This window comes from Ictalurus punctatus, chromosome 28 (assembly GCF_001660625.3).
Source record: "Ictalurus punctatus breed USDA103 chromosome 28, Coco_2.0, whole genome shotgun sequence".
In the NCBI taxonomy this organism is placed as follows: domain Eukaryota; kingdom Metazoa; phylum Chordata; class Actinopteri; order Siluriformes; family Ictaluridae; genus Ictalurus; species Ictalurus punctatus.
In genome coordinates, this window is record NC_030443.2 from 13,036,084 (window position 1) to 13,049,206 (window position 13,123).

The 13,123-nt window shown below is 39.7% G+C and overlaps 1 protein-coding gene across 6 annotated transcripts in view; it reads right to left on the reverse strand.

Annotated features, from left to right (window-relative positions):
• Positions 1–13,123, reverse strand: part of mtmr4 (myotubularin related protein 4) — a 71,030-nt gene that overhangs the window by 11,932 nt on the left and 45,975 nt on the right. For 5 of the 6 annotated variants that reach the window (XM_017460447.3, XM_047151762.2, XM_047151760.2 and 2 more), the window contains 6 exons: positions 10,339–10,455; positions 6,426–6,455; positions 4,906–4,988; positions 3,105–3,271; positions 2,680–2,776; positions 261–374 (listed from right to left, as the gene is read on the reverse strand). In XM_017460447.3, coding sequence (XP_017315936.1) covers positions 261–374; positions 2,680–2,776; positions 3,105–3,271; positions 4,906–4,988; positions 6,426–6,455; positions 10,339–10,455 — 608 coding nt within the window. The remainder of the gene's footprint in view (positions 1–260; positions 375–2,679; positions 2,777–3,104; positions 3,272–4,905; positions 4,989–6,425; positions 6,456–10,338; positions 10,456–13,123) is intronic. The other variant, XM_017460439.3, reaches the window with a different exon arrangement.

The window sequence follows — 13,123 nt, forward strand, 5'->3', positions numbered from 1 at the left end:
ACACTAAACATCCCTTTACAAGTGTCTCCAATCCTTACCCGACAGACAGTAAAGGAAGAGAATAAGTATTGTTATTCTGTTCAGGGCAGGTGTCACAAAATATAAACTGTAACTACTGATCATTCTTAATTTGGGGGAGAGAAAAGAAAAAAAAAAAAAGCACAAAAAAAAAGCAGCTTATTTTCATGAAGGATTAAAGGGCACGGTGTATTCTACGTCCATGTATACCCTATGTCTCACCAGTTACGTGTTTGCCTTACCTGTACACCACTACTGGGATTCTCTTCCAGGACCTGAAAGAGGCCACACTTTCCAGTTCTTTATCTGTGATCCACACTGGCACCAAGAGCTTCTGAGGATAACTGGAGCAAAGTCTGAACAGAGCAAGAAAGAGGGGGAGAAAGAGAGAGGGGGAGAGAGATATTAGATAATCAATATATACACACATATAATATTAAAACCCTGAAAATATGGTAATTCAACCCATTTTCTCCCCAATTTGCTATGTCCTATTCTAACTATCTGCTCTGCACACGACAGCTACCTGTTCCTGCTGCATCACCTTATCACACTACCTGCCCTCTTCCGCATACATGAGCTCACAGAGACACATGATTGGCTAGTGTCATTGTGATCGACAGGGGAGAGAGTATGCAAACCCTCTCAACCAAAGTGCCACTTGGCACTTTGGCCACTTTTGCTTTCTTGGCTCTTGGTTATGAATAGCTGTGGCATCATAATGGTTTGACATTGTGATATCCCAAATGTAAGGTGAACACTTCTCTGCCGTGCCACTCAAGAGCCCCGAAAACATGGTAATTCGGATTTACCCTTATTTCTATTATGTGTTTTTTTTTCTGTATTATTGCGAGTATTCCAGCATTTTCCAACCCAATTTCCTTTACCTCCAATTTAGATGCAATTGCCACCAGCACAGCCTTGGACGTTTCCCTTTAAAACCAGTTAAACGCAAAGGCTGCGTCCGAAACCGCATACTTACCTAATATATAGTAGGCGGAGAAGCAGTACGCCAGAGGGGTAGTATGTCGGAATTCTCAGTAGGCGAGAAACAGTAGGTGAGATATACCCAGATGGCGTACTGCTTCCGGCGGGATTTTGCAGTATGCAACCGATGGACACTGCGGGAGTCAAACAATCCCATAATGCAACGAGACTGGTGCGCACGAGCTCAGGAAAAGAATAATGCGAAAGACAGTGTCGGCTCTTGAGCTAAGAATTAAACCTTGGTTAAACAGGACTTGTTTAACTACACCTGAATAAATTGTTAACTTGTTTAAGATTTTTATGTTTATGAGGACATCGACGGTCACATGACAGTGCTAACATGGCGGATGTAGTATGTCCGGGATTGCAGTCATAATACACACACGTATTGATTAGTATGTACTGTTTCAACGGCAATGCAGTACATTCAGTCATAGTATGTGATTTTGGACACCGCCAAAGTCTCTGGGCAAACATTGAATTTGGACAATAAACATTAGGCTGAACTTCCTTTTCTGAAAGAGGAACCTGTGGTTATGTGTTACCTTTTGGAAGGCTCAAGCAAGCTGAATTAGTCTGTACTGGGATGGAAACTTGGATAAAACTCAACAGGAACAGCACCACTTCAGTTCATTCAGACTGATGACTACATTTACTTAAGTTGAAATGTATTAAGTCTACGATCAAGCTGATTGGTTAATTCCCCTGAGGCACATAGAAACGTACATATCCTGCAGACATGACAGGTTAAAATGTGAAAAAAATTAACATGCAACAGCACACACTCCCACACACAGTCTCCTCTGGCTATGGTGTGCTGCTGACTCACTGATCTCAGCAGGTCTTGGCCTGCTTTAATTATCTACCACCATGGAGCGTCTCCACACGCGCACACACACACACAAAATGATTATCTCCATTTCACGCCATCACCTCTGGGGCTCTGTGGCAGTACCTCCAGCTGATACACACACACACACACACACACACACACACACACACACACACACACACACACACACACACACACACACACACACACACACACACACACACACACACACACACACACACACACACACACACACACCACGTGAGCCATTGTAAGTCAAGGCTGATCGTGTCTTTCCTCCTGTTGCATAATGCGAGTGTCCTTCAAATGCCAAACACAACCAGACAATTTAATTCGAAGCACAATCACCTTACTCCGTCATCCACGCACTTCTATTTACTCTCGTCTGAAAGCCGAGCATAGCAGCATAAACACATTCACAGACACTGACCAGCACAGAAAACAAAAACACTCTTATAGGCAGGGGTGTGCGATCTGACAAAAATATCATATCACGATTTGAGAATTGCTAAGATGCACAATGAGTTTCATGATGTAATACAGGTTTGCTCACTAACTGACAGCAATACAGTACAGTTGCTTAAAAAAAAACAAAAAAAACCACCTGTTTACTGAATTAATTATTTCATGTCTACACAAATAGATTTTTATTTTTTATATGTATTTATAATAAATAATATTTAACACTGAAAGACAATTTGAAAGATTAAATACAACATTTTAACATCATTTAACATAATGACATACTTTATCCCAATATTGATATTATAGTGTCATATTGCACAGCCCTGCTCATTGGTAATGAACTTTGTGGATCGTACTTGTAGTTGCTGTTGATGTCGGACACTCTCCAAGCATTCTGCATGTCAAAGCACATTCTCCTCACCTCCATCTCCATCCTGTGACGAACATGATCACCTGAGACATGAAAAACAGAAGGGAAAGATTGATGGAAAGAAAAAGAAAAAAAGAAATACAAGGAAGGAAAAAATATCATAGTAAGAAAAAAAGAAGAAAAAACAAGGACGTACAAAAGAAGGAAATAAAGTAATAAAGTAAGGAAAGAAAAACAAAAAGAATGAGCAAGTGAAGGAACAAAACAAAAGAAAAACCCCAAATATGACCGTAGACAAAATAAAGAAAGAAAAACATTTCAGTAAAATTCTGAAGTGAAGAATTACCACTTTGCTTTGAATAAAACAGTTAAACAATGAATCTCTGTGTGTGTGTGTATGTGTGTATGTACCTGGTCTGCAGAGATGTAGGTGCTGGTCTTCGTCATCAGCACAGCCCCCGAGGCTCCATGCATGGTAAGCCAGAGCGAACAGGTCCTCCAGGCGTGAGGGGTGAGCTATAGCTCGATTCAGCCTCTTCAGCCACTCCTGACACTGCTTAAACGTGGAGAAGTGACACCTGACAGGACACAATCATCATCATCAACAAAAGCTATTAATACATCATGTATTTTAACATCACATGGCTAAATATCATTCAGTAAAAACATAGACTCCCCCTGTATAGAAGGTTATTCCCTAAAGTAGAACAATGACTCCTATTGTCCATGGTCCATATTTTATTATCTACCTATTTAGTTTAGTTTGTATGAATTTACTGCATATATTAGCTGGGTTTCATACGTTTCCTCTCTTTTGCTGTATTCACGCAGCTGGTCAGATCTTACTGGTCTGTTTTGCAATACTGATATGCAACACTTGTGTCATTCCTCTTGGGAGATAGCATGATGAAGTGATGCGCAAAGGCTGAACAGCTCAGCAGAGGTTACAGTGCTCTAATCCAGAAAATAGCTTTGGATTTGGATTGAGGCTTAGTTCTGCTTCAGCATTGTGAACACTAGAGTTGATTAGAGGTTGTTTTTCCCCCCCGGTTTCCCTTTAATCCAGTGCATGCTTTTTCACTGCATAACTTTCAATGTGTAAAACAGGTTAAAAAAACAAACCCCAAAAAACCCTGGTGTGTGTGTGTGTGTGTGTGTGTATCGGCCTCTCTGTATGTTCTGGAATGTTAATCCTTAATTTCACTTTAAATCCTAATTATTTATCATTATTGGGGGGGAAAAAAGTTTTGATAGGAGTAATGATAACTGGAATAAAGATAATCGATCACAGCAATGGTCGGTTTTTGTGAATTATACAGAAACTTAAAGTGTTCATGTGCACAAAATGGCTGCCACAAGTGTCCTGCAGTTGTTTGGTGTGTTTTTGATGCTACGTATCCGCAGAATGGAATTCTAATATAAACAGTGGGAGAAGTGTAGGACGATGTGACAGGACATCAGAAACAGACTCAACAAACTATCACCGTGTCTCAGATTTCCCATTTTATACACCTCCAGGTGTTTCTCTACAACACCGTTAGCGTATGAATTTTATAAACCTCATGCACAAACCCACTTGAAAGTTTTATTTATTTATATTTTTCCAAACAAAAAGTATTGCAGTGGCACGGTCAATTCTATTCTATACACTGAAGACATCTGGGTTTGAGATCAGAAGATGAATACGAGATGATGGATCAGAAGTTCAGCTTCCATTTCCTGATATTTTACATTTAGATGTGTTAAATAACTTTTTATGGGGGGGGGGGGGGTTGGGGCGGGGGGACACCGCAAGCCATATACGAATAGTTTTGTACATTTTTATAGCTAAACAGTAAATAGACTTGTAATTGTGCAGATATACAAAAAAGGTACAGGGGCAAATATATGAACTATTCTTTTTGTGTAACACTGAGTATGTGTTACATAGGTGCAATAAAGGATTTCTAATTCATGCACAAAAATTATGGTGTGCAGTAAGTGCAGAATGCAGAGAGGGAAGCGTTTTCATGGGTCAAAACGTCCATTTATGCTACAAACTTTAAACCCTATAATTGACATGGTTTTAGTACATTTGAAGTTGGAAGCTTTGTGACTTTTGCGTATATTTGTTTGCATGTGTGGCACTGCATCTTTATAAAGTAAATCTTTAACCCAGGACAGTGTGTGTGTGTGTGTGTGTGTGTGTGTGTGTGTGTGTGTGTGTGTGTACCTCACTAATTTGGAGTCCTTACAGATGATGTGCAGCTGGAACATATCTCTGCTCTCCACACTCTCAATCAGCCTGAGAGGCACCTACAACAATACACAGCCGAGGAGAATGTTAATGAAATGAGTAAACAGGAAGCACCAACTTGCTACAACAGGAACTATCAGAGGAAATGTACAGAGGCTGCTTCTGACTGAAAGAGCATGTTTTTTGCTGATCAAAACCGGTCCTGTAGCTCGAGTCCTGGCCATGATTTCCAGGCATCAGCTGGAAACGGTGCTCCACTGAACTACTAACAGTCTTCTATTTTGGTTGTTTTTGAGTGCATTTCAAACACAAATGATCCAAGTGGGCAGATGAGTTATGAGCTGGGATTTCCTGTGGTCAGTCAAGCCTTTTTCTGAATGGCACCAATAAGACTTGGTGCACTCAGCTTCCTGCTGAAATTACACTGGATCCAGACGTCACTGTGGAATTCATTACAAGATCTGTGGCTACTAATAGCAATGCAAAGGGGAAAAAAAGCAAAAAAAAACCTGAGAGCTCCATTTACACACAAACAGGACATGTAGACTTGAAGTTATTACATAACTTGGAATTCTAGTTGACTTTACACCATCAGAATACAGGGTTCTAGACAATTTCATACTAACAAAAGGGTTCTTGGGTTCTAATTGATTTTACACAAACAAAACTTGAGGGTTCTAGCTGAATTTACAGCAACAGAATTTGAGGATCTGTTTGATTTTATAAGCAAGAGAATTTACAGATCCAGTCAATTTACACCAACAGAATCTGGGGTTCTAGACAACTTCATACTAACAAAATAGGGGTTCTAGCTGATTTTACACCAACAGAACTTGGGGTTCTAGTCGATTTTACACCAATAAGAACTTGGGGGTTCTAGTAAGAATTTGATAAAATTCTTAACACACACACACACACACACACACACACACACACACACACACACACACACACACACACACACACACACACACACACACACACACACACACACACACACACACACACACACACACACACACACACACACACACACACAAAAATCTCCATGATGTCATATGATTCAAAATATTTAAACTGTAAAATGCACATATCCATGAGTCAGCCAGCACCAAACTCAAGCACTATAAAAGGTTCTACTAGTGCACTCTTGAGCAGGAAGCATAAACCATACAGCTGCAAGCTTTAGTAGTGGCTCATTGGCCAACATTAAAAGCACAATTCCATTTACTAGGGTTAGAAGAAAAAAAAACAAAAGAAAAAAAACAAGCTGATGTTAACAGAATAAAAATCACGGATCTAGGATGAGTTCTGGCTTTTTGTTCTAGACCAATAAACACAACTAAGGAAAGAAGTAGAAAATTCTAGATCAGCATGCTGACTCCTATTTCATACAGCCTCTGCATTAAAAAAAATAAATAAAGAGGGGGAAAAGGATGAAGAGAACTGGAATGAAAGGATAAATGAAAAGGGGCTAATGAGTGCAAAGTACTCACAGAGATCTCAGTGTCCACACCTGGGTACATCTACCACACCAGCAGGACACAGACAGAGAGAGGGAGGGAGAAAGGGAGGAAGAAAAAGAAAGAAGGCAGGTGAGAAAATAAAAAAAGGAAGACGAGAACAGATTAAAAAAAGAGGGAGAAATGAAGAAATGACTAAGCAAAAAACTAAATGGAAAGACCATGCAATGGTGGGAATGAGTGTAAACAAACCATAAAATAAGGGTGAGAAGAATTCTTCCTCTTTTATGAGCCTCGTATGTCTCATACCTAGACGCATTTGGTTAACGTGGGTAAATATGGGGGTGGGGGGCTATCAGTACATACCAGGGTATAAATTCCTTTTTTTTTTTTTATTGTCACAGTGCTGGTCAATTCCTAATTCAGATTAATCAAGAGAGGTTGATTAATTTTCTATAAACAGGTCTCAGTAATATTGTCTTGGAAGGTTTATATAGGCAGATCATTCTAGAAAAACAACTTCAGCAAGTACATTACTAAAAGTCGTAATTATTGATGGTGTGAAGGAGGCATTTCTGCAAGATGTTTATTTAAATTGTTTTGGAAGGTGTATCCAGTATCGGTGCTTTGCAACAGTCAGAGGTAATGCAGTTTCTTTACATTTTCCAGGACAGAGGACTTCTTGGGAACATGAACAGGAACATGGGCAGTGGTATCTCAGTGGTTAAGATGAACTACCAACGATGCCAATCTGCCACTGCTGGGCCCTTGAACAAGAACCCTTAATCCTCAACTGCTGAATTTTATAAATGCTGTGGTTTAAGAGGAATAAAATATGGTACATGCTATTCTAAGAAAATTACCAGTTTTGGGGGTGGTTTTTGGGGTCAGCCCACATCACACCATGCTGTAATTTCTTATTTTCCTAGAACATCACATCCTGTCTTGTTTACTTTAATAATTCACTAATTACCTATGTAAGAACTGATCTGTAATAGTTATAATTCCATGATTAAATTGTGCACCCAGAAGACTTTGGATGATTGATGATGGTATCGGGAATCGCAGATAGATTCCAACTATCACGATGGCTATCAAATTAGAGGATTTAAATGTCTGTCAGGAAACGTGGCCTCTGCAGTTTTAAGATCAACAAAAATAAGTTGTACTGGATCGTCCCATGTAACCTTTCCTTTTCTCCTATTTTGGATCTTATGTGAACCTTAATAGACTACATGTTGTCTGGCTTCGGAGCAGCGCAACAAAACTTCTTTCTCAGATGCATCCCAACTTCCCTTGCACTTCTGATTTCCATAATTTTACAATGAGCTTCGATACAGAGAATAATTTGTTTTGCAGCATTCCTGGCTTTGTTAACAGCAAATTAATAAAAAATAAATAAAAAACAAAAATAGACTAAATGCTAGTGACTAGCAGCTACAGCTGACTCTCAACAAGCTTCTGGTATTTGTATTATGTACATTCCCCCCCGGCGATACTATCGTCAATTGCCAATAGTTAGTGGACACGATCTCACAAGCCTAACACCCAGTGTGTTCAGTACAAAATGCACTCACACCCCCTCACACCAAGTTCAGTGTGGCCAGCCGGGTCAAAAAAGGATGCTGTCACTCAGCTGAGTTCCACTTGACACAACCTGCCTGCAGGCTAATTTTGAGCTGATCTGACTCTGGGATTTAAAAGGCTGTGCTCTTGATGTTGACACTGAACAGACTGGTCTGGTGCCACTTAATGATTATCGAACTGACTGTTGGCCTCTGGGAGGCACAGCGATGAGCAGAGGGGGAGAAGAAGGGGGGGAAAAACCCCAAAACAAAACAACCCCCACTTTTCTTCAAGTTCTTTGAGGAACTTGCCTAAAGCTGTGACAGTGTCAATTTTTTAACCATTAAACACTGTGGCAAGAGGTGGTGGTGGGCCAGAGGTGTTGGAAGAAGTTAAATGTATATTATGTATATATAAAATTTTACAGGCTTAATTGAATAAAAACCTAAATATAAAATTGAAACAACTCAATACAACCTTTTGTGTCTTGCTGTTGAATGAGAAACAGCCTGAGGGTGCTGTATGGTATTGTGATCGCACGCAAGGGGAGAAGGCGAATTAGTGGATAATAAAACAATGGAGTTAAAGTGTAAGTGTAGTATACCACAAGCCTACAAATCATAAGGTTTGATTATGAATACGTAATTAATAAAATGTGTATTAATATAAAATCTCCTGCTATATAGTAGGCTATAAATACAAATGAATATAGCAACTGTTATTACATGTGTATACAAAACGTTGTACTTCTTACTTGTCAGTGCCTACTCAAGCAGAAACATTAAGATTGTGTGTGATGTGACACTACCGCAGGTAGCACTCCACCACCAGGGTGGCAAACTATCACCATGGTGGTGCGCTTGTCAAGGCCACCCGTTAAGTTAAAAATAACATGGTTGGCGTCGAAAGGCATTATATCAAAATTATAAATATTCCATTATGTTATTGGTATGTCAAACCTGCCATATGAAGCAACTACTACGGTCTATTATATAGGCACAACAGCAGGGATCACGACAAATGGACACACGAGTCTTGGCTTAAACTGAACGCAGTGGAAGCTGAAGTTAGATTCACAGGTACTCCTTTATAGGAAACAGGAAAGCCTGCATAGTTTGCCCCAAAGCTGGTTATCGGCAAACATGGGTTGTTCATTTGTTCCAGAGCGAATGAGCTCAACATGACCTCATTTACCCTGTGGAGTGCCATGAAAGACCTTTCAGCTCAGAGGCTAGGCAAAGTAAACACAAGGCTTCCCTTGACTGGTTTCAGACAGAGCGTTATAGGTATCCTCAAGTTATATGTAATATTTTTGAAGATTTTCAGTACCACAAAGTGAACTATAAAAATAAAAACTCTTCAAAATAAGACTCAAAAGAAAAATGGCTTATTAAATACATACAGTAACTACATCTCTGTTAAATGTAAATTCAGAGGTGTTTGTGTACAGCAGAAAACGCTAATCTTAATTCAGCTTCTGCTTCATGCTAGTGACCCTATAATATCCCATGAGAGGGATGACAAACATTTTCAAAACGGGCCATACTTTTTTAAAATTTATTTTTAATTTATTTTTTATAAATCTACAGAAGCGGCTTGGCAAACTAGCTAGCTAACAGTGACATAACGGCACATTCATAAGTCTAGATTTGGTAGTTATGGTGTATCTTAGAGTTTGAAAATATGATGCAAACTGAGACTCCGATACTGAAATCCTTCTTGACTCCATGTGTGACAAAAGCCAGATAGTTTGATAGCAGTTAACTAGCCACCTACCTATTTGACAGGAGAACGTTTCCAAATTCCATGTATATTCGTAGATCCTGTCATTTTTAATGAGGCTAAAGGAGTAGAGCTGTCCCTAGGCCATTTTAGTAGACTCTGGCCATTTAAAAAACAAAAAAAAAACACCTTTCATTTTCTTTTCTTTTTCTGGGAATTTGGAGAAAATCTACTAATTATCAGCAACACTCTGGGTTTAGAGCTCAAGTTCAATAATAAATAACTTGTTTAAATATTTAAACTTGTCTAATTACATATAATAATTAACAGAGAAGGTAAACTTTAGCTCAGATACTGATTTAATACTGATTTAACTGCTCTCGTTGTATAGAGAAAAGGGACCTTACGGTGAGCACAATTACATTATGGTTGCAGTTGTATTTATACTGTAGGGCTAAATTGAAATTTCACTTGAAAGTGATATGGAAACATGTGTGTTCATAGTTCACTGTGTGCCATGTCTAAATGAATGAAGTCTGGCCATTTTCTTTTCTCAAAAGAAAAGATGAGATCTGCTCTACAAGCAGCAAACACACCAGATGATTGATCCATCAGTGTGATGTGTGTGTGTGTGTGTGTGTGTGTGTGAGACTCTTACATTGATAATGGAGTCTTTGAATTTAATATGCAGTCTGTAGTTCGAGATGGCAATGATTGCATCATCGGCACGGCCCAGAAACTCCACCCCTTCGCCTTGAAGCGCTGGGAAAGGCACCTGCAAAACACACACAGATTAAAGTGGCAGTCTGTAATTTTTCACTTTTAACTGCAACCCCATTCTGATGTCTAATCCCACCCCTTCTGTTTAAACTCCATATGCCATTTGAGTTTAAAGAAAAGGTGCAGTGGCTCCAACTGGGGAGGAGCCAACATCCAGGCCAGACAATATAAACCTATAAGTCTCATAAGGAACTGGATTCGTAGTCACTGCATGGCAATATTGCAAATCTGCTTTTCGAAGGCATCTTTAAAATGATGCGGTTATAAGTGTAGAAACACTTGCACATAATGAAAAACTACACCTTTTAACCTTAAAACTGAAAAGCCTACACAAGATATAGAAAGCGCTTGGTTGAAGTCACCCTTTAAGACCACGCAGGACCAAGCCAATCTTCACCATTATAAATCACAGAGAAAAGAAAAAGGTCAGAATACCACAACGGGGTGCATTTCAGCGACAACTTGGAAAGAACGCCTACTGCATTCCCACAGTTATCCTCCTAACTAAGTGCAGTATTTCAAACAACAAACCCACATACAAATTCAAACACAAGTCTAACACTTTATGAATCCTTATAAAAATAAAAAAAATAATAAAAAAAAACCCCACGAGGATACCCTATGGCCAATTATAAAGGAAAGAACGATGTTTAATAGCCAGCAAGTCCAAGTTGTGAAACTCTGAAGACTTTATTACTACACATTTCACACTACACACCAGTGCTACAAAGCAAACTTGTACCTCCCTGAGTCTCTAATGGATCTGGTTCGACTTCACAGCTTATGTGATGCCATCCTGGTCAGCGGTTTGTGAGGCTGGTGCCCCGATGGCACCGTCCATCCACAGACTGCGAGTAAACAGATTTCAAGCATATGCCCATGGGGTCCTGTTGGCATGGTGTTAAGAAACCAGGCCTGCTTTTAAAACCCCCTGAACAGTGGAGTGCTTCAGTACGGTGTGTGCAGAACGGGTTACCTCAGAAGCAGAAGGCAGATTAAACAAAGAAGCGCTTGTGTCGAGCAGCTGGCTCTGTACACAGGGGCTTCTGAATATTAGAGACCGACAGTCTGCAAAACATTTAGTCAGTATTGGTTCAAATTAAAATTTTCAACCACCTCTGGACAGATTTAATGTGGAGTCATGCTACCATGGAAACGTTTAGCATCAGTGGAAAGTGTTAGAAACTGTACACATCCCTTCAGTTCTCGAATAGAGTTTTTCCATTGGACAGGACTAGGAATGCAATAATTAAGCAAATGGTATTTTTCAGCTTAAATTTTTATTAGTCTCAGTTGATCCTAAATGTTTATCTCGTATCTAAATAGAATGTTTAACAACAAAAAAGTTGTCTCTCAGGGTTATTAGGCAACAACCCCCCCAACTTATTTATTCTTCAGTCTTAAAAGTAGTATTTAACAATTAACGAACATAAAATAACAAAACCATTTAGGCTCTTCAAAAGTATTCAATAACTGACATAGCCACTGTTCTTTTCAATAACTGCCATGAGCCATCCATACACTGAATCTGACAGCTTCTTCATCTGTTCACCACAGCCTCCCAAATACAGTTCAAAAGAGGTGAACCATCTTCCCTCACTGTAAATCTCACTTGAGAATGGCCTACAAGGTCTCAACAGGGTTTAAATCAGATGAGGAAGGGGGCCAGGTCATCATTCCATCACCTCTGATGCCTTTGCTGGCTAGCCAAGCAGTGGTGTACCTTGATGCATGTGATGGAACATTGTCCTGCATAAAGATCATGGCCTTCTTGAATGTTGCTGACTTCTTTCTGTACCATTGTTTGAAGAAAGTGTTTTCTAGAAACCTGAAGTAGGTTAGAGAGTTGATTTTCAGTTAGTCTTCGACCTGAAAAAGGTCCAACTAGCTTATCATTAAAGATACCAGAACACAGCAGTACCCCTCCTCCACCTTGCTGGTCCCTGGCATGAGCTGGTACTCCGTGCCCGTTAGTGATCCACCCACAGGCCCACGCATCCCACCCATCTAGAGTCACTCTCGTTTCATTGGTTCATAAAACCTTTGAGAAATTGGTCTTCCGGTATTTCCTGGCCCAGTCATGACACTTCAAGCTTATGAGTCTTACTTAGTTTTGGTCATGTTTCAACCATCCTTACCGTAGCCATGTCTCTGAGCACTTGACACCTTGTACTTCTGGACATTCCTGGAATGCTGCAGTTCTGAAATACGGTGGCACTGGAGACTAACGAGTTCCTGGTAAGTCTTTTACAGTCAACTCACGCATTTTTCTTCTCCATGTTTTTTCACCTCGGTTGTGTATTCATAAAGCATTTGATTGTCTGGTGGTCATGCCTCAATAGTTTTATAATCTGCACTGTGCTGCATCCCTCTGCATATCACAGGCATTTTACAATATTTGACTTTTCAGTCAAAGTTAAATCCCTTTTTTTGGCCCATTTTCCTGAGGTAGAGAAGCTGCCTAATAATTATGTACACCTTATATAGGGCGTTAATCATTTTAAACCACACCCTCCCGCATTAAACAATTAAACTTCACCTGATGATAATTATACCCTAGTCAGTATTCGTGTTTATAATGGTTAAGTTGGCTGCACTCACATTCTTAAACATAAACATAGCATGTTAAACATGAGGTGTTCATTGCTAGCAGCAGCCATTAT